The sequence below is a fragment of the Lagopus leucura genome, unplaced genomic scaffold, assembly GCF_019238085.1.
Source record: "Lagopus leucura isolate 7727_CA_CO unplaced genomic scaffold, USGS_WTPT01 Super-Scaffold_741, whole genome shotgun sequence".
Taxonomy (NCBI): domain Eukaryota; kingdom Metazoa; phylum Chordata; class Aves; order Galliformes; family Phasianidae; genus Lagopus; species Lagopus leucura.
The window spans coordinates 4,615,469-4,637,295 of NW_024962256.1; the positions used below are offsets into that span (position 1 = coordinate 4,615,469).

General features: G+C 38.8%; 1 protein-coding gene across 3 annotated transcripts in view; it reads right to left on the reverse strand.

Annotated features, from left to right (window-relative positions):
• Nucleotides 1–251: 251 nt before the first annotated feature.
• Nucleotides 252–21,827, reverse strand: part of CCDC186 (coiled-coil domain containing 186) — a 32,118-nt gene continuing 10,542 nt past the window's right edge. For all 3 annotated transcript variants that reach the window (XM_042863724.1, XM_042863723.1, XM_042863725.1), the window contains exons 2-16: nt 20,409–21,116; nt 18,427–18,553; nt 16,404–16,532; nt 15,210–15,422; nt 13,821–13,940; nt 13,177–13,281; nt 12,732–12,830; nt 11,948–12,034; nt 11,282–11,424; nt 9,168–9,423; nt 8,466–8,655; nt 7,285–7,365; nt 6,052–6,262; nt 4,853–5,072; nt 252–4,153 (exon numbers count right to left, since the gene is read on the reverse strand). In XM_042863724.1, coding sequence (XP_042719658.1) covers nt 4,070–4,153; nt 4,853–5,072; nt 6,052–6,262; nt 7,285–7,365; nt 8,466–8,655; nt 9,168–9,423; nt 11,282–11,424; nt 11,948–12,034; nt 12,732–12,830; nt 13,177–13,281; nt 13,821–13,940; nt 15,210–15,422; nt 16,404–16,532; nt 18,427–18,553; nt 20,409–21,100 — 2,757 coding nt within the window. In that variant the 5' untranslated portion in view covers nt 21,101–21,116 and the 3' untranslated portion in view covers nt 252–4,069. The remainder of the gene's footprint in view (nt 4,154–4,852; nt 5,073–6,051; nt 6,263–7,284; nt 7,366–8,465; nt 8,656–9,167; nt 9,424–11,281; nt 11,425–11,947; nt 12,035–12,731; nt 12,831–13,176; nt 13,282–13,820; nt 13,941–15,209; nt 15,423–16,403; nt 16,533–18,426; nt 18,554–20,408; nt 21,117–21,827) is intronic.

Below are 21,827 nucleotides of genomic sequence, written 5' to 3' on the forward strand. Positions count from 1 at the left end.
CTACAGCACGCCTATCACCTGCCTTCAGGATGGAAAAGTCCCAGTTCAGCTTCCTAGTGATGAAGCATGGTGTGTGAGGTGTGCAGCTCTACTTCTCCTGGCCTCACTGTTAGCCTGGCTGGCAGTACCTGAGACATAGAGCAACGAGGCACTGCCACCTCTTGTTCAGGCAGTGCAATAGAGAAGTCCAGCAGGAACCTGCACAGCCCAGAGGTGGGCAGCAGCACGTAGGCAATGGCACAAACCACGGATTCAAAGTCAACTTTCACGCGTGTGTATGTTTATTATTTCAAAGTACAGTATATACAGAATATATAGTGATATTTTCAAAAACTTTATACAGAAGCAAGTATCTACAAAATTTAATCAATAGACACTCTGTATACTCAGACAACATACGTATACATATTGGAAGATTTAACATAGTTTGTTAGAACATGAAAATGGGAAAGAAACACCATCCATCTTAGAACAGCTTTCAATGCCACCCAACTCCCTCCTCTGCAGCTCAGCTGCCTGCCCTCTGACAGGTTCCAGGTGGCTGTGGAGACGCGGTAAATCTGATTTCTAGTGCCACCTACCGTTGGCATTTCCCATCACAGTTGCTCAGCCAGAAGGACCCAAGTCCGTACATTCCTATAGGATGTGTCAGGCTTTGAGCTCTGAACCGTTCCCTGCAGCATACAGGCTCACCTTACGCTCAGTTCGGTGGAAGCCAGAAATCTGCTACTGCTTAATTTGTAGCTAAGAACTAAAATCTTGTAACGAAAACTATTTCAGAAGTGTACATTTTTGTTTCAGTAGCTGGAGTTAGCATTGGTGTTGCCAGCAAAAAGTGAAGATTTTTTAAGTGAAGAGCTTATCTGAGGAAGAAATTGATCTCCATTGCATTCTGGAGACTGAAATGATTTCTACAGCACAAAATGGTGTTGTCCAGTATACAGGATGTAGCTTTAGACAACAGTGCGGGATTTTACAGAGGGTAGAAAGCATCAGCAGCTCTCCTGTAGGGCCTCTAAGAACATCTGGATGTGTGATGTTTCAATTAAAGGAGCACCCTGAGTATTTAGGAAAAGCTGTTTCAACCAGTAGGATACAAAAAGCCACCAGCTTGGAACTTTCAGATGAAGCCTGTGGCAAACACACATCTAATGGACACTGAATTTCAGTGACAGATATGTAAGCTAACTGCTCCAGGCTGTCTTCAAAATTGGCTTATTGGTTCATCAGCAAAATTTATTTAAGCTGAGGACAGTTTTCTATGTCTGGCTCATGATATAAATAGCATCCCAAAAAGTAGAAGTGAAACATAATGAAACAAACCTTGCACCCACTGCTGTTCACCTGTGTGAATCACAGAAACACACCTTGTCAGACATTTTCTTGTGATGTGTGTTGAGCAATATTACACTGCTGGTAATTTACCCCACCAAAATAAAAGGCCTGGCAACATCTATGTGGATTAACACACCACTGGCTCTCAGGAATGAGCAACATCATTTAGCAAAGTTGCTGGCTGATCCATCATGTATTCATCATATTCTGGACTTACTGTATATAGAATCACTTGCCAATGTGTGAAGTGGATGAAATTTCTATCTCTAACAGGTATGTTTAAAATAAAGCTTCTAGAAGATGCCTTTGGTCCATGTGAATACCATACTCAACACAGTACATGGAGTGAAATTTAGGCTGCTCTGTGTCTCCACAACCAAGGGAAAAAACTCTGGAAAGTTACTAGTGCTACAGAAAGAAAGCAGCATTTAGAAGGACAACTAGCTAGGCTTCTCAAATAACTTAAAAGGAGAAACAACCATGCCGAAAAGAAATAAAAATTTCCACAATGTCATTGCACTTGTTCCATCTGCACCACACCTCTCCTTCATTCACATTTTACACCTGAAGAACACACATTAAATGATTACAGTATTAACACGGTATCTAAAATACTGGAGTCATTCAGCTGAACACCTGAAAATATCCAGAGATCTGGTACATTAGAGCACAAAAATGCAAATATATGAGAGCTAAGCTATGTCTTGACATGCAGGTTGATCTTTCAAGTTCCTTTCCTTCAGCAGAAGGTCTAGTTCAGCTGAGACCAACTGCCTGCTTGCCCAGGGTTAGATGTCAGCTTCCCAGAAGTTGGTGACAAGCCTCTTCCAGCAGAGCCAGGAATTTTCCTCTCCACATCACTTAAGCAACGGTAAAGCAGAGGTAGTCCCATGACTGTGCTGGTAGAAATTCCCTAGCATTTTGCACAACCATTGCTCTCAGGAGTTTAAAAAAATATATATGTATGCATAAAAACCCACCCAGATTAACGGGTCACAGTTTTTCCAAAGCTCATGAGAATCTGAATCATTGGTTTCCACTCCCTCATTTCTAAATGAAATCCACTGACAGTGAAAGGACCAGCTATCCAAAGACCCTTGAAGCTCTCTGGACCACAAAGTGGGTCTTGAACCTGCAAGCACTTTCAGAAATGCCTATCTTTGAAATGAACAGGAAGCCTCACTATCCTGTACCATCTACTCACACTAAACATGACCCTTCTGCTCAATTTGGTTCATTACAACAACACTCAAGTGACTCAGTGGCACATGAGATGCTTTCATAAGCTCCCCTCCCTGTACGCTGCAGGATTCAAGCCCTTGTTTTGTATATGATGTAAACTGTACATGGAGTAAGACAGATTTCCCCCCCCCTCCAAAGTGCCCTAATTCAAATAGCTAGAGCATTTGAATTCTGTAGCATGTAAGTGTACACAACCTTTTTTCCATAATAGGAAGTTCAAGTAATTAAGAAAAAAAACAAAATATGTATTTACAGTGTGAACTGGTCAATATGTTTTGGTCAAAAGGCAGTAAGTGCACCAATAGTGCATCCACTGCTGGAATAGACACTTCAGATTCTGTAGATTACTTACCCTGGAATTAAAACATGAATATGTTATTGTGAAACTAGAACCTTGTCACCTTGTTCCTCTTCTACTATCACCATCTCAAACACCAACAATTAAACCATTCTTAGTTCATGCCACATTGACCACCTAATTCTTCACAACAGTAAAATTAAGGAGTCACATCATTTCTATGCCATTTTTACAGTTCAATCAACAGACAAAAGTCCCACAAGTTCTAGGTTCCACTTCTTACCATCACTTTCACTGGCAGGTCTATCCATATGTAATGAGAAAACTCAGTAAGCTTCTATTTGAAAAAAAAGCTTTTTTTCTTGGTCTGAAAACAGATGCAATCACAATGTAACAGTGGGCAGCTGAACTCTTCTAAAATGCTGTTAAATACACAGAATGCTGGAGAACTTTTGACAATTATCTGAGATCAGACTTCTTTAGATCTATATATCTAAAGATCAGGGGTTACAGGATTTATTGAATTGATGTTTATGTTACATGCACTCAACAACTGCATCAAGCAGTCTTTCGAACCCTTAATTTTACTGTTGTTTCACTTCCTTTCAATAAAGAAATCTATTATCAGAATGTTAATCCAATACAGAAAATAAACAATATCATGATCATCACTCAAAAAAACAAATTGTGACAAAGCATTTTTCCATGCATTTGTCAAAAGCGCTTCATCAACCTAAACATCAGAATTAATATGCAAGAAATAACGTCTGAAAGCCCTTAAAGCTCAGTAACATTGGATATGTTCAACAGCATTTAAAACATAATTGGTTTATTTTTTCAAGCTCCATCATTAAGAGACTGATTAATTACACAGCAGAAATGAAAGTCTCACTGCAACTCACTCAAAACACAGTATGCACTGCGAAGTGTCTGTATGTCATTCCAAATGGAAGTTTTAGATCAACAGTGTCAGTAAAACTCAGCAACACCTCAGGCTGGTACTGAGTAGACAGAACTACACAGATGCCTGCAGATCTCTCAAAGTAAGGACAGCCTGCATGAGTGAAGGCTGTGTACACAAAATACTGCTTGTGCTGGCAGGCAATCAGATTTCAGGAAAAACGTTAAAAAATAGTGGTCTGTAGCACCTGCCTTTTCTGCATCTTCACGCCAGTTATTTCACAGAAGCTTTAGTTATGTCTGTTTGATTTTCTGTTCCAGTTCATGCTTGTGTTTAATAAGCCGTTCTATTTCTGTTCCTAGGGTTTGAAGGTTTTCCTTAGGGGAAAAAAAGAGTAGGTTAACTTACAGAGAGAAAACAAGTAATATCAGCACATACACTAACAAGTTAAAATAATTATGTCAGCAGATTGACACTTACAAGTACTCAGAACAAATGCAAATGATTAGAAAGGTAGAGAAAACCAAACGCATTTCAATTAAAGATGCAAACCTCTGAGCAAGCCTTCGTTATGGTCACTAAGATTCTACAGGCTGCCTCTAAAATGTACAGTGTTCAAGAATGACAATTACTGAAAGAGATCTCCAGCTTCTACAGAACACTGCAGTTCACCTGGCAGCCTACACAACTCTTTTCAGCCTCCCATCCCTTCACAGCAGACGTGCTGCCCCAGCTCAGTGTGGTACCCAGTGCCTGGCACACAGCCTGGCAGGTGGAGCCCACGCCATAAGCTCCACACAGCTGGGGAGAACATGCACAACCCCTTCTCCACAGAACGCACACACAGCCAACATTTACTGCTGAGAACCAGCCCACCAGTGCAGCGTATGACAGGAGTCACAGGGAGGTAGCAGTACTTCAAGTTACAGCACTCTTAGATTAACCCAGTGCTATCAGTGTCACAATTCACACCGATCTGACATCCAAAAAGCCTCCTTCTTCAATAGCACGCATCTCTTCAAAGAGATGACTTCAGAACCACAAGAACTCACAAAACAAAAGAGGCAGATACTTACTTTTAGTGTAATATTCTTCAGTAATGTATCTTCTAACACAGCTTGCAGCTTTCTGTTTATCTCTAAGGAAAGTTCTAACGTGAGACCACTATCTGCAGGATGAGATGTATACAGAGATGCCATAATTCCTCCCCGCCTACTCAAGTGTACTTTGTTGAAGTCAGATGCCTCTGAGGACAGTGCGCCAGCTTCTTCCCGCAAAATGTAACTCTGAATAATTCTGAGCAAAAAATAAAAAAGACATCATGGCATTAGAAGGTAGAGAAAAGGCAGACACCAAACTACAGAATCGTGACATACAATAATTTTCAATCAGAACTGTATTACTGACAAGGCAATCAAGTCCTGCAACTCCTATGGCAGCAGAAAATCTATCACCTGTGCTATACAGGTGATACAGGCAACACTGGATAGTCATGTCACTACAGTGTGCAAGTTATACGTACTTAGAAGTACTTTGAGAAAATAATATTGCTAGTGCAGCCAAAAATAAAAGGACTAAAAGATGCCCCATCTACTTTTCTTTGCTGAAAGATAGAATGACCTGTTAGAAAACACCACTTATCCTGAAAGATGAGCAACTGAACTTGTCTCATGAAACATGACAACAGTCTTCAATTTTAAGATGATTTCATGATCCCACAGAAACCACCTCCCTCAGCTCACAGGAAAGATATATTACATTAGTGCAGCAACACATGCTGAAACTCAAATAAGTAAGCCTTGAGAGCTAGAGGAAGGACAGTAGAACATTAATGACCTGTACACAAAACTGCTCAGAGATCTCATACATGAAAGAGTTGCTTAAACCAACTTTCCTAGCAACAACTCCAACCACATACTTTATTTCTGCCTTATTTCAAGTTTCTGGAGAACGATTTGCAGCACTACTGTCAGTTCTCAGTTGCTACTGAGAGCTACATGACATTAATCCATAAGAGAACAAAGTACAAGACAGCCTGGGGTGCAACCTTTTCTTCTTTTCATTTTTCAGCCAGCACCCACAGTTGGACTCATTTGTTGGAACAGCCATTAAAGCATCACTGTTTGCTCAAGTCATGACTTCCCACATCATTTCAACAAAAGCTGACAATACCAAAACTACACTAAGAACTCGTAAAGAAAAAAAGAGTCTCACATACACAACAGTTTATGCATACTCAATACTGAAAACTTTATGAACCAAACTCAGAACATACTTGGTTTTTTTCCTGATTTCCTCCACTAGGTGTTTAATGTGATCCTCCATGAACTCCATCTTTTCATTTTTTCGGGCATGTGCTTTCTGTAGCCTCAGAATTCTTTCGACCAAGACAGACTTGTCCACCTCTGGGAAGCTATCCACAGCCACCGAAGATCCAGTATTCTCTGGAGACCGATCCTCATTGCCGCTGCGTGCATTAAGGGACCCTGCCAACACATCCCAATTTTAGAAGCTCTTTTTATTTCTAACCTAGGTAAAACAGAACTTCACCAGTGCAATGCATTCATTACGTTTCAATAGCCTGTTTTCTTCAGAATGCTGGTTTCCCTTACATGTGAGCAGGTTTTTATGTAAGTAGTATTTATACCATTTAAATGCAAGCTGAAACAGCAGCGTAGTCCCCTAATATAGGCACAATCCCATCAGTGTAACTGAGTTTATTTTGGTAATACTTTTGTAGAAGTACCTTCATATTCATTAATACTGCTTTACACAAGATTGAACTGATGTTAAACAGATTTCCTCTAGAGTCCACTAAACTTACAACCATGAGAACTGTCTACAGAATGACCAGAGACCTACATTACAAATAGTCTGCAGCACTGATCACTTAGAGACTGAAATATTTTTTGCTTTCTGTTCAACTCTCTAAGTATCTCTCTCTTATACAGCAAGATCACACAATAATTTGGCAGACCTAACTCAACTTAAAACCCTAATCTATTGAGGAAGAAAACAGATGTTGTTTTCAGCACTAAAGATAACTGTTTTACAGCTAACTGGATAGAAAGTCATGAATTTTACACAAATACACTGGTGCTTCCAAACATGCTAATTGACTTCATCATTTACACAGTTACAACTGTCAACAGGGCAGTTAAATACTGCTGAAAACTGCTGCAAATTTTTGTTTTGTCCCTGGCTGCACTTAATAGGGTCCTCTACAAACTGGAGAGCTCTGAGCTTCCTCCAAACATAAAAACAAAGTCAGGTGCTTAAGAAGATCCAAAACATATAAACATCAAGCTTCATGAAATAAGAACCCTTAACTGCATTCAGCCACGTGCATTTTGGTGTTTGAAGGCTATTTTATCAGCTCTAGTGGGAGATTGCCCACACATCACATATGCACAAACCACAGAAAGAACAAAAGCTCATGGCAGCACACCATGGCAACCTTATTAAGATGAAAGGATTGCTGTGGCAGCCCTGCTATTTGTCGTATTACCTGATGAACTGGAACGGCTCCCCATGCTGCTGACTTCTTTGTCATAATTACCATTTTCAATCTGATCCAATTTCCTCCGTGCTAAAAGTATAATGAAATTATGGTTACCAACAGGAGATTAAAAATCAAGAACCACAGTATGATACAACAAACACTCTAATCCTTTGTAACCTGCAATAATTTCACATGGCTTGACCACTTAAAGGTAGCAACTAAAAGCTACGTGGGGACATGGGAGAATCACCAACTGCAAAACAACTGCCCTCCTTCTCTCCCTTCCCCTAGGCATGAAGTACCTGAATGCAACATCCACTAAGACCCCTAATACACCACAGCAGTTTGTAGACACAGGGGAATGTCACAGAAAATTAATTCAGACCAAGATGACTTAGATTTGATTTTACCTCTTTTATAATTGCTGAATGACAGAATGGCAGCTCTGTTTTAGGATCTCATGACTATCACTACTGGGAGCTGAAAGTAGTACTTGTGCCAGAAGCACCACTCATTCAATAGGGATGAAAAGGGAAAGTGCACAGCTGTTCATATTCATACAAAAAAAGAGACAAATAACTTCTCTTGCAAAACGCCAGTAGGAGGTTTTTCCCTTTCAAACAGATTTGAATGTATTCAAAGCTATCTGCATTCAGAGCTTACCAACTATCAAGTAATTATTTCCGTTTATTGGAAAAAAAAAAACAACTGGGCTTTCTACATCCATCTTTATCAACTGAAGTGCTCAGTTTAATACACTACACATTACCCCTCAGCAGTAATTCCTGATACAGCCAGGAGAAGACTTCTAGCAATTTCTGAATATGCTCATCCAATGATGAGGATCCTTATGCACCCCACAGTGACATTCAGCTAGTGACACAAAGGGTAACAAAGAGCAAACTCTCTTGAGATAAAATTTTCATTTTATGAATAAGCCATTATGAATAAGCCAAAGTTATTAGATATTAGTCTAATAAGACTGACAACTGACACTAAGTGCTGTTCACTCCAAATGCACTTTCCCCCAAATCTAACTTGCTCGCTCACTCTCATCCTCTTCAGAGACAAGAAGATCTTAAAGGAGTGCGCTCAATACAAATACTGACATGACTCTAATCTCCACAAGACCCTGCAAAGGGGCTTACAGACTAGGCTGGCTCATTGTATCTGAAAATAATTTTAACCTAGCTGAAGCTGTTTTGTGAGATCTTTCAGATTTGCTGCATGCTTGCGCTTCTGTGTAGTCAATTCATCTTTCAGTTCATCCACATGGGTCTTCAGTACTGTGAGTTCTTTCTGCTCTGAAGCTAGCTGAGCCTGTAGCATCTCAACTTCTAGCTTTCGTTGATCCTCCTCCTTCTGCAACTTGGTGGTCTGAAATTATAGGTCATAAGCAAAAAAAAAAAGCACTTTTTACCTGATAATCTCTTGCATTTAAAATTTACTAAACACTAGCTCTGCAAATGAATACACAACAGTGCAATGCTGCAGTAAGAGAATCCTGAACTCTAAAACATGTATACAATGCAGCACAGAGCTATGTACAGCTGTACATTACATTAATTTCTTTTTGAAAACGTTCATTATAAATGATGCTCACCTTACATTTTTCAAAGATGACTTAAAAAACAGTTTGCATAATAAATTTCACACGTGAATTACAAGCTTTTGATTGTTCCAATGACAGCTGCACAGAGAACTCTGCCCTCCAAGACAAATTGAGCAACACAGAAACACCCTCACCTCATGTAAGCCCAATGTACTTTGGCATTTCTTTCCTCTCCAGATTGGCAAACTCAAGAACTTGAGTTTGGGAAAGGAAAGGTGGAATTCATGTCCTCCAGACATCTCAGTAGGGCAGAAAACAAGCTGCATGCTGTACTCACCAAATCATCTTTAGCCTGCTGAACACATTCCAGCTGATTCTGCAGCTCTCTTTCGCTGTAAGAAAGCTTATCCAATTGGCTCTGTAAGGAATTGTTTTCAGACTGAAGCTGTGCATTCTTACTGGTTAATTTTTCAGTGAATATCAATAGCTCAGATTCTCTTTTCCGACTACCTTCAATGTCCTTCTGGAGATCAGCAATAAGAGAATTGAGACCATCTACTTCTTCCTTTAAAGCACTGATATCTTGTTCATCTCTGTCAAAACAATTGCATTTTATTAGGGAAAACTGAGCTTGAAGTCATCAGATATGAAACCTTACTGAAATAAAAGCATTTGAGACCAAATAAGGGAAAAAAAACAATGAACGACCCTGGCATATCACTGGGTGCTTTTAAATACCAAAAGAGATCATGGATTCCACATTTCATGACATGATGCAATGATGAAGTAACACAGAAAACTGTATCTCATGTTAAGGCTGTAGCCAGTGGCATCCTCAAGGAAGGCAACCTCTCTGTTCACTGTGCCCTGTACAGGATGTCTAAACAAAATTCTCAGAAGCAGTACTGCAGGTAAGAGAAAGGCCTGCAAATCCAATATGCTCATGCTTTGCTTTTCAAAATACATTCTTTCATTATGATGAGAGGCATTTCTACACCTACCAGTCAGGGTTGAAATAGAAAATTAAATGTTTACGTATCTCAGGATGGTCTAAGGGACCCCTAAAATAATCTTTCCTGCAAAACTCCAAATATTTTAATACTTCCTCCAATGCACAAAAAATAGCTGAACATCCACTTTATGGTATCTTTTTACACAAGTCTCCTTTCAGTTTTCTCTAAAAGAAGGAAACCTGCTCTGACAATCCTTTTCTCATTAGAAAAAAAGAGATGAGAGTTTACATGAATTAAGACAAAGCTCCTTCCAAGATGATGACAGGTAGTTAAGTTTATTTATTCTAAGCAACAGTAAGAAAAACTAAGTTCCAGATTCCAGGATTTCCGTTTCAGAAATAACAGGCATTTACTGACTGAAGTTTTCAATCTCTTGTTGAGATTCCACAACTTTATTAAACATTCTAGAGAACAATGAAAACATGTTCAGCTCATTTTAAGAGAGAAATAAAAGACTGGATAAAAATTATATAGCAGCAATGAGCACTGCAGACATTAGATCAGAAGTTTGCTTTTAAATATCCTAACTTAATAGAAAACGAGTCATTTACAAGGACATCTGAATTACTGAGAAAAGATAACTGGAAAAAAACATTTGCAGTTTTCTCACTGGTCACCAAGCTTATTTTGATTCTTTCTGCACTTCTGATTGAAGTGTAAGGTTCAGCTGTCTCTAATGGAATGCATTCTACCTTAGAAATGAAGGCTGATGAGAGCGCTAGCACAGCTGACCAGCACAGAGCAAATGGAAAATGCTTCATTCTCTAAACCTGAGGAGAACATATATTGCTGAAGGACTTTTCAATGACAAGTAAGAACTCCTTAGAAGTACTGGAGGGACACATGAGTGGTTCTGTTTATCCAACAGCTATTTTACTTACTGAGAATCAATGAAGCAGAAAGCATTTCCGCATTCTAGTTAACACAACTCATACAGAAACACACATGCACACAGAAACTCCCCAACTGTCCATGAACTCTTTGTTCCTTATACTTTTAAGTCAGCAAACTTCTACACAGCACAACTAATACTAACCCACCATAAACACAAATGCTCCTTACTGTCTGCAAAGTATCTGCCAGGCATGAAGCTGTTAAATACTTTAATTCACCCATCACATTTTTGAAGCAATGGATATTTCCAGTTTAGTTCTTACTTTCCCAGTCTTCCAAAAAAGCAAGCGCTAAGCAGGCTCCTACATGACAGAACTTCCTAGACAGTATACTGAAACAAAAGCTTCCACTGGATGAGTCTAAACTCACCTGTCTTCTAAAGAGAGTACAGATGTTCTATTACTAGCAATACTGATTACATTAAACAAACATTTAAGATGATATTCCACATCATGGATGCTTTAAAACGCATAATCATTTCAAAAAGTAACTTCCCATTTCCCAAAAAATCAGTCCCACCATTCCCACAAGTTCATATCTGTACCTCTGATGTTGATCCTGCAGACCATCTACAGTTTTAACTCTGTCCAGTAAACTCTGAATTTCAGTTTTCTGTCTATTAATGATTTCTTTATACTTGGATAATTCATCTTCTGTTCTTAAACGCTCATCCTCTAGACACTTTACCTAAACAGAAAAAAACAAAATTTTCCCAAGCTTTGAAGCTGAATTATTTTGATCAGATGTCTGGATTTTTGTACAAAAACCCCACATTACATTTGCAAAAAACATCAAATTAAACAAGTGAGACTAACATTAGTCTTGTTCAGAAGCTCAAACTTACAAGACTAGTGCATTCAAAGACAGCATTTCCCAATTACAAACCCAAACCCCCTCTTTCTAAGGCCCCTCTGATCTCTAGTTTGAGGGACCAGCAAGATAACTCACAGACCAACTTCGGGAGATCTCAATTAAATGTTTCTTGTACCTTCTCAGTCTAATGAGGTGCATACCACGAAACAAAACTTACTGTGGGCCAGCAGCCACCAATAAAGGCCACACAGTCACAGTTATGTACTTCTGGTTTCATGCCAGTCAGTACCTAATCACATTTATTCAAAGAACTAAAACTACAATTAACAAATCGAACACAGTCTTGTTTCAAAAGCCAGCATTTTGCCTCTTGCTCCCCTATGATCCCACACACTACCTTTGTTCTCAGAGTTCGAAGCTCATCCATGCCTTCTTTAAACGTTCTCTTCAAGTCTTCCAGTTCTTTTATTTTTGCATGAGGCACCTTTTAAAAAAAAAAAAAAGAGTGAGATGTTGCCTAAGAAATCTAAACTGACAATGACATTTCCTGGGATGTCAAAGAAAATCTAGCTCAACGCAGGCCAACACAACAGCTCAGAGGGTTTAAGAAAGAACAAGTACTCTAAAGGTTTCCTGATTCTTAGGAAGAACTGAGAACAAAAACAGCATTCCACATTTTGGTTTCAGCTGTACAAGATTAACAGCCCAACAACTCCTGGCAAATGTTGACAGCAAAGAGACAGTTGTTGAACTGAATGTGACATATGCACATGCGATCAGGTACTAAATCATTAGAGAATTTAGCTTCTGGGACAGCAAGCTGCCACAGAGAAAAGAAGCTACTCTTAGCAAAACACTCAGAGAAAGACAATCCTGTCTGCGAATTTGTGCTCCAAATTATAGCAAAATTCATGTTTATAAATGAAAAAGCACTTATTTTGTTCTCATTGTACCATACTTTTTCTATAGCTTTGTCTTTAGAAAGTTCATCTGGGACAACAACTAAAAAACATCCTCCAGAAATGGGGGCTGGAGACAGACACCTGGAATAGAGTACTAGGCCAAGAAGGGGATGCCTGGCATCCCTTAGATACAAGAATCTTAGAAACTCGCAGGTTTCTTAACTACCAAGTTAGCAATTGTGCTATGTCCACATTTGTCTCCACAAATCACATATTTACCTCCAAGTGGTCAGATTTCTCCTGCACTTGTTTCTCTAGTTCTCCTTTAGTTACTTTGAATTTTGCATCCAATTCATTCGATCTAATTTCTTCTGATTCCTAAAAGGATAGAAGATACAAGGACAGTTTTATGGTTTTACATTCCCCTTTCCTGCTTTATGAGCAGAGACAGCTTTTCACATCACTGAACATGCTTCTGTAGGTAGGTATCTAACAGTTCTGAACATGTGAAGGAAGGCCTTCACGTAGACTGGATGCCAAGCATGACGAACTTTTTCCCTTTGCTTTACTTGGAAAGTTGATAAATAAATCAGTGATTGGTCACCTCAGCATTGCAGCTCCCATGGAATGGTTCTTTCTTGCTACAACTTAAGGCAGAGATGGAAGAAAAAAAAACAAAACAGATCCTAAACAGTAATTTCACCTCCTAAGCAAAAATACCTACTTGATAAGTTTTTATCATTTCTTGACAATTTTTCCTTATCTGATCTGCTTCTTCTTTTGCTTGAGTCAACTTTGTTGTTGCATCTTTGAGGCGCTCTTTGGATTCCTATGGAAACAGGAATGAAAAAGGTTAAGCTTACTTATCTGTCTTAATTTAGAAAAAGCATTTCTCATAATAAAAGTTATCTACTTCAGTTTGAAATGAATCAAAACAGGAAGTCCAGCTCCCCCCGGCTCACCAACACACACACACCACCTTTGCTTTTACTCAGGTATTGCTTTAATTTTGCCTGTTCCAGTACTGAAAGCACACAAAAATGGCCTGCATGCATTTTCTGATGACAAACACATTAAATCTATCACATAACTAATAAAGCAAAGAGTTAAACCTATCATACAAAGTCAAAATTAAAAAATGATCTTTTGAAAAGAATGATCAGATTGAAGTGATTCCCCCCAGCACAGACCCCTCACACCTCTCCAAATTTCACCTTCAATATCAATAAACTCAAGAGCACTACTGCAACTTGTTGCAGGTGTTCAAATAGAAAATATTCTAAAGCAGATTTTAGTACTAAAGAGTAAACCATATAGTAACTACACTGCTCTGACTGCAGTTTCATGTCATGATAGTACTTCACCAACCTTATGAGAATCCATTTCTGTTTTTAATTTGTTCTGAGCCCATTTTACTTTGATAACATGAGAATTGATTTCCTCTTTCAATTTTTCAATGTCTTTGTTGAGTCGAGTGACTTCAGCATCCTAAAAAAAATTCATCAATTTTATTTTACGGATTTCAATCATCCAGTGCTTCCACAACAAGACTCCTGCTGAAGGTAAACTGCACAGTTAACAATGTCTGGACTTTGTAAAGCCGTGCACAGAATTCAATATGCTCATGATACCTTAGTGCTCAAAAAAAACCCTAACACATCAGTGTTCTAGTCTGAGTAGTAAGGTAACACTGCACTGCTGTTAATACACACTAATGCCACAATTCTGTTTAAAGACAAAGCACAAAATAAATATCTCCTTAAGATGGCTTTTTGTTGCTTTTTTGGCAACAGGATGAGGAAACAGGCACAAAGCTGTATATTACACAAGGCCACAGATAGAAAACGAATGACATTACAACCATCAGGGTGCAGAGCAGTGTGAGCACTGTATGTGAATGCAGGTCAAACCATCATCATGTAAGTCAGTGTCAAGTAAGACCTTAGCAGAAGCACATTACTGGCCCACACTATTACAGACTTATCCACAGATCTGCCATTAAGCCAAACTTTCAAACTGTTTCTGAAGTGACAGGTTCACCTACCAAAAAAAGGTTTACAGAAGCACCATGTGAGAGCAGCACAATTCCTGTAAGGCTGCAGAGTAATTACGAGGGATTATCAACATACTTATTGTTTTACAACCTGAAGCCATGCCCTCATTTCCTACTTGTGAAAAAGGATAAATGAATTTTTGCTTCACAAATGTATTTTTATGGCTTTTATTACACTGCATTCTTCAGATCCTTCTTTGCTCAACAATTGTGCTTAGTAAAACTGCTCAAAAAGGACCCAAAATCAGCATGAACTCTACTGATTTATCAATGTGAGGGACTTCCACATGCAACAGAGTTGTGAAACCCAATACAGAAAGATCTGGAAAATTCAGGAGGCTGATGGGAATCTTACTGGCTTCTAAAAAAGGAATGTCAATATTCTGGAATCAGGACTGAGAAATCCTACTGCTGTATCTCCAATTTTTAGTAGTGTAAAAAATACAAAGTCCAGACAGAAAAACTTCAGTAGAGACTGCAACAATTTAATATCATTACAGCCTTTAAAAAGATACAAACAAGGAAAAAGATGACAGTAAGAAATCAGTTACTGCTCCCTTTCCTACAGCAGAAAGTGGTTTTTGCAGTAAAATCAAATGAAAACAGGCTTGTTTTACCAGGCATAATAGCAAACTAGTGTTGATAAGGTTGTTTGATAGTACTTTTAATCATTCACTCAAGTCACACAGCAACACTTGGAGCACCTTAGTTTCAAAGAGCTGGTGCAATCTTCCTTTTTCCTGAGAAAGCTGCTTAATCTTATTAGTGTGCTTTTCAATTTCTTTGTTTGCATCTCTCACTCTTCTCTCAAGTATCTCCTTTTCCTTTCGGAGGTCAAGTGACTCCTTTTCCCCTCGGACGTATTTCATCACCATTGTTTCCTTCTCATGGCGTGCTTCTTCACATTTCTTATTTGCCTTGAAAAATATTTAAATATGAAGCAAGGTTGATTCATTTTATTTTCCTTTTGTAAGACACTATTGCAATAGCTAAAATATCCAATAGATGAGCATAACAAAGTAGCTCAACAGCTCCAATTTTGCAAAGGTTAACATTAGATCCCCACTTAAGCATGACAAGAGTTCAACCAATTCAACTGGAATTACTCCTAACAGTCAATACCTACCTAAGCAGCTGCAGCTTCATAGCTGAACACCTCAAGCAAAGTACCTCTATTTTAGTAATTTTGAATTCAGTTGGTTATTTCAGAAGTAGTGTATCTGACAAGCTTTAGTAATAAAAACAATACTTCTGTAAAAACACAGTTTCAGTCCTGTCTTCTTGCCAGATGTCAACAATTCAGTGGCTTTTTTTTTTTTCAGATGGATTCACTTCTGCCCCAGCATTAATAAATTCTGCTTCATATTAAAGAAAAAAAATCAGGAACTGAGCTTTAAAACATACAATAAATACATGGCATAATATTAAGAAGGGAAAATTCCAAGCTCTCAGTAAGTCATGAGACAAAAAATAAGAGCTTTTCACCACAAAGCTGAAGAACACTTCATGATAACTTATGTGATAAGAAAGAGCCACTAGGAGCTTTTACCATCTCTTGAACTGAGATCAGCTTTCGGGCAAGGAAAATGAGACGTCCTGCAGGGCTGAACTGCATACACCCTGCTGTGTGCATTTGTAAGAAAGCATCAGTCACTCCATAATATTAACAGCTATTTAGAAATGTATATGTATATAATATAATATATAGAAAATATAGAGAAAGAAATATGAAGAAAATGTGTGTGTGTATATATATATATCTATATATGTAACTGCATGGTAGTAGTGCCTATTTTGATTTTTTTTTTACTTAACTACTTGATTTAACAATCAAGGCTGCAAGTTTCCTACAAAGATCAAGGTCACCCATGAGATGTTCAGTAATTAAAAGTTATTACCTGCTCCATTCGAAAGGCCATCTCTTTATGCAACTGCTGAATAGCATTTTTGGCTGCTGCATCTTGAGCTACAAGTTTGTCTTTATTAGCTTTCACTTCTTTATTAAGCTCTTCTATTCTTGCTTCTAGCTAAAAGACAATAGTATGATACAATTATAGGGAAAATAAGACTTTGATCATGTTGTGTACAGGCAGGACCAGTCACAGAAAATTATATGCTACAACAGATCTTCAGCAGTGCTTTAAGCTGCAAGTTACCATGCTAGCATCTAGCTTTGTACTGAAGTACAAGCATGAACATTGTATATTTTCATCTTATGTGAGACAACAGCACCAAACAAAGTAAAACAAGAGGCACAGTGAACTACAGAAAAAAAATAAGATTGACAGCAGATGCAGCAGAGATGGCTGCTGTACAGAGTTACTTTGTCTTCCATTCTTTGGTTGATATCCCTGTGCCATAACCCTGTGCCAGCAGAGACGTCACGCATCCAAACTGAACCAGCAATTAATTCATTGAAAAATAACTCAGCAAATACAAAGGTGGCACTTAGTCATTGTGCTGGCACGTATTTTTAGCCACCCAGCAAACTAGATCAGAGTCCTGATCCAGCTGCAGAGCAATTACTGACAGCCAACTGGAACACTTCCCAAAGCACATCCACTGCACAGCCACACAAGTGCAGTACAACAGAAAGCAGTGCAGCACTGGCACAAGGGTAAGTGCTACATAAACTGCAATGCTGTCCAAAGGTTGCTCTAATTGTTCCTTAATGATTACTCTCTTGTTCCAGGGAGGACCATTCACTGAAGTCTGCCTTTTTTATTTTATTGTGGGGGGAAAGGGTGTAAAAAAGTAGAGCTGTCAGGGCTAGTACTGCATTTTTGTGCAATTCCAAGCTATGACAAAAGACAAGAACAAACTACAATATTCGTTACCACACAATGAATGTGATCACATGCTCTACAATTTTGCAAGAGGATCATTCCCTAGCACAAGAAAACATTTCACATCTACAAGTGTACACATTCTGCTTGCAGTTTTGAGTACAGACAAACTTTCATTTACTTGAAAGCTACCAGGAAACACTTAAGTCAGGAATTATCACATTAAAAACACAATTCATAAATAAGAAAAACCTTAAGTGAATCTTACTCCAATGTATCACACAGCTCCAGTCACTATTCAGCTACGATATAAAAGCATCACACTCCAAACCATTATTTTGTGACATCACCTCTAAGCAAGCAGTGTCACACATCTTACTTATCTGACTCCAAACAGAAGTTTAACTCCTTCATAAATTTTGTTATAAGAAAGCAGTGACACCTGTTGCAGTATTTTTGATACTTCCTGCACTAAAGCCAGCCACACCAATGCAAAACCCATGTTCTTCTTTGGCCTGTCATGGCCCTGAACCACTCACTCACCAAATATCTGTATGCATTAACTGCTAATACCAAAATGATGTGTAAGATCATAGTCAATATGCTCTAGTCTTCATAGATATTCCACATATTATTAGCATTCACTACAGACAATACACTCACTCACTTCTATTAGCAGATGCAGTACTTAAGATTACCATGAAGAAATCAGGCATGATGAAACACTTGCATAAGATCCCCTTATGTTTACATGCAAGAAATAAATCACTTTATTAGGATAAGGGATTGAATTTGCCATTCTGCCAAAATGCACAAGATGCCTTTAGCAAACATACACTGACTTTAGCAGACAGCCAAGGTATGCATATCTTACTTAAACTGGGACTCTCTTGACTCCAAAAGACTTCCAGATACTGAACATGTAACCTGAGGTTTTGAACTCAAACCATTTAAAGATGCAAAGCATTTTTAGCCAGTAAATACTCAATGGGTGGAAGAATGGCTTCACCCTCATAAAACATTCAGGATGCCTGAGCATGGGCATTCCCACTTCATCCCTCTGCTACCAATACATCCTATTAAATGCTGGCACCATATAGGATACAATCTGCCACTTCTCTTTTGTTATCTGTACCTGTTTAATAATGTTAAGGTGCTGCTTTTCTGTTTCTGTCCGTTTTTTCAATTCGTCCTTCAAGTTGTCCTTCTCTGAGCAGATTTCCAAAATCAGTTCTTGATGTTTTTTATTTTCTTTAATCAGTCTGTAAAGAAAAAAAAGAAATAAAATATGCTACTTCCTTTGTTTGTCTTAATTTTAAGATGCATGTTTTTTCTTCCTGATTTGGAAATGCATTGCAACTACAGCCAGAAACATTAACTAAATCCACCAAACTCTTACAAAATGAAAAGACTAAAGTAAGACTAAAAGCTGAATCTTAAACCAGCACCTTGTGAGAAAACTGCTTGCTTCCAGCATTTTGGGGCTGCTAATGTCCATGATGAAGCGAGACATTTGATGCCTCCACACAACTAACAGAATCAGCAGCAAGCTGTGTAAAGGTTAATATTTTAAGGTACTCACAGACACCAACTTCCAACCACGCAGCTCCCCCCAGTCAAAGGTCTGAAAACACAGGTACTGTATTCCTTTGTGAGCTGGCATGAACTGTTCAGTGACCCACAAAGTTCAGAAGATGCTAAGAAATGGAACCCTGTTCCATATACAACAGTGATGGTGTCCATGCTCATATTCCTAAAGCATTTTTTTTTTAGCTACAATTTGTTTCCTTGCAGCTGTTTGAAGCCTGAGTTTAAGCTAACACCTCAACAGTAACATGCTTAGCTTGAGCTTCTAGCACTGCAACATAAGGCAATCATACACAAAACTCAGAAGTAGGACTGTCAGAATTGCTGAAGTCTGAAATGAATTCAAGTGTCTGAAGATGCAGGTGAATAGTGGATATTTGCAAAAGGACCTAAGCAAATTAATTGCATGAATTTGCGAGAGGTGTACATTTACCCAAACAAGATATTGAAACATCCCTTCAGATACAAACTTTCATCTTTTAGCTTTTAGCTTCCCTTTCAGGAAATATCTTTGAACAAACAAGGCCTTAATATTACAAAGACTTCAAAACCACCAGCAGTGAAAGAAAGCTTTGATTAAAAAGCAGTTCAGAAGTAATGACTACTCCAAGATTACAGATCCTAAAAGCAGACTGGGATTCACACAACTATTGCTCACTTATGTACTATTTCTGATCATAAAAGACAGCTGGGCTATTTTCCAAAACAAGGTTAAAGGAAGTTCTGCTGATCGTAAGTGAAGGGACAAAAATCAACCACTCAGAATGCCCTCTGAACCAAATATATTAAGTGCTCCACAGCAGCTCTGTACCCTTGAAGCAAGTCCCTAAAAGTCACTACTCCAGGGATAACAGCTGGCAGAGAAAGAGAAACTGAAGATAGATTTACATTTAAAAAACGGTATGTATGCAATAATTACATCTATCTGCACAGAAATTTGTCTGTAAGTAGTTGATCCACTGCTGTGAAAAATTCTGGCCTGCCTTTGAGTTTACTGTAAACAAATACATTAAACCTAACTTGTTCACTTACCATCTTCTGGAGTTAGAACCATCTACACATCCAACAGTTCAGATTGCCACTCCTCCCCAACAGTTAATGACCACCTAACCACACATATCCAAGCCTTCCTGTCATCAACTTCCCTCACTCACATTCTATGCCAGAGGTTAACTGGGAAGGTACAAGAGAACACTGTCTCTACTTTTTGGGAGTCTCTGCACCTGTTTTTCAGTCCCTTTGCTGTCCTCCCCTACTATGCTACAAGAATGTCTCTTTTGAGGAACATTACACTCATTTCCAGTTCTGTAAGCAGGCGTAGAAGTTTGATCTAAGCACATATTTTTCCTTACATGTACATAACACAATAGGTAAAAATAATTCCTCATTTAAAGAAAATTCTTAAAAGTCATTAACTGTACTTTGAACTCACAGAACACTAGCTGTTTCCTAACACAAAGCCACATTCACACAACTGAAACTGTTTGGTATACACCTCCCTATTTCTGATGAGAATACTGAAACACTCACTTTTTTATAGTTTGCTCCTGCTGCAGGTATTTATCTTGCACGCATTTATCAAACACAGCCAAGGCATGTTCACCCTTCCTCACACCATTTGGGCATTTGCATTCTTTGGAAAACTCCGTAGATAAGAGTTCAGATTCTATTTCCTTCAGCAAATCCTCCTGTGAAGAAGTCTGTTGTATTGTGGAAATAAGCTTCTTTGTGCAGTCTGTGTCATAAGGGCTTTCCGAATAGATTTTATCACTAGATTTTCTCACAAAGTCCGATTCCTCCCTCAGCTCCTGCAGTAGTTCTATTAATGATTGTTCTGTCTGATTAGTTTTTGGATCTCGTCCAAATTCTTCACTAGAAAAGGACCCTGTTTCCATGGAGCCTTCCACCCTTCTTTCAGAGCAGGTATTGGCACTACAGGCTTGCCCTTCTCTGTGGTCAAGAGCAGCACACTGCTGCTCCTGCCTTTCCGTCGGGCCTCCACCACCACTCGCGTCAGCAGCTGCTGAATCTTGGTCTGAGGACAACAACCTCGGTTCTGCTCCCAAAACACCAGCATCATCTCCAGTGCAACTGATGCCTGAGCAGCCCTTCATTCCAGCTGTGTCACCCGACTTCTTGCTACCTGACGACTGGTAAGAGGCCTCCTCTGACAGACCGAGTGGCTCCAGCGTGCTCTGCATTCCTGGTGAATACTCCTCCATCGTATTCCTGCAGAATCTAGAAGAACAACTCACATTAGACAACATATTATGATCCAAATCAAAATGAAAACTGAGAAAGGAGAAAGAAAGGCTACTGGAAGGGAAAATGCCATGGGCAAAAATATTTAGACACAGGTGATTTTAGCATTAGTAATTATTTTAATCCAGAAAGAATCCAAGTAATCACTCCTGAAAAAAAAAATCAAACATTAAAAGAACAAAAAAATTCCAGAAACCATGCTTTCATTTTCTATGTGTGATTTGAAAGCAGTAATATGCCCTCACTCTTTGTTTTAAACAAAACAGGGTGACTCCCTCATTCAGGTCACAATACACTTCCTTATTGTCACATCCCCACCTACTCATTCACACAGCCAAACCTATCTGTACCCAACAGCTCAGAAGAAACAGGCTCAGGGTGACATTCTCTTTTCCCCTTCCACTTGCAAGCAACAGAAACCCCTCTGGATGAGCACAGATGGTCTGCAGCAGATTTGTGCTCTCAAAAAATAGCTTGCAGAGCAAAAACTTGAGGAGTTGAAAAGCTACGTAGGAAGGGCTCTTTTTAGAAGGACACCATACCGTGATCCAGATCACCAGATTTTTGGAAGAGCCTGGGTATAATGCTGCATCTTTTTCAGTATCCCAGATGGTCAGGTGTCTGGAAAGACTGCTGGCATTCTTAGCAAGCACACAAAGCTCTTAACATACTATTTCCATCAGCAGA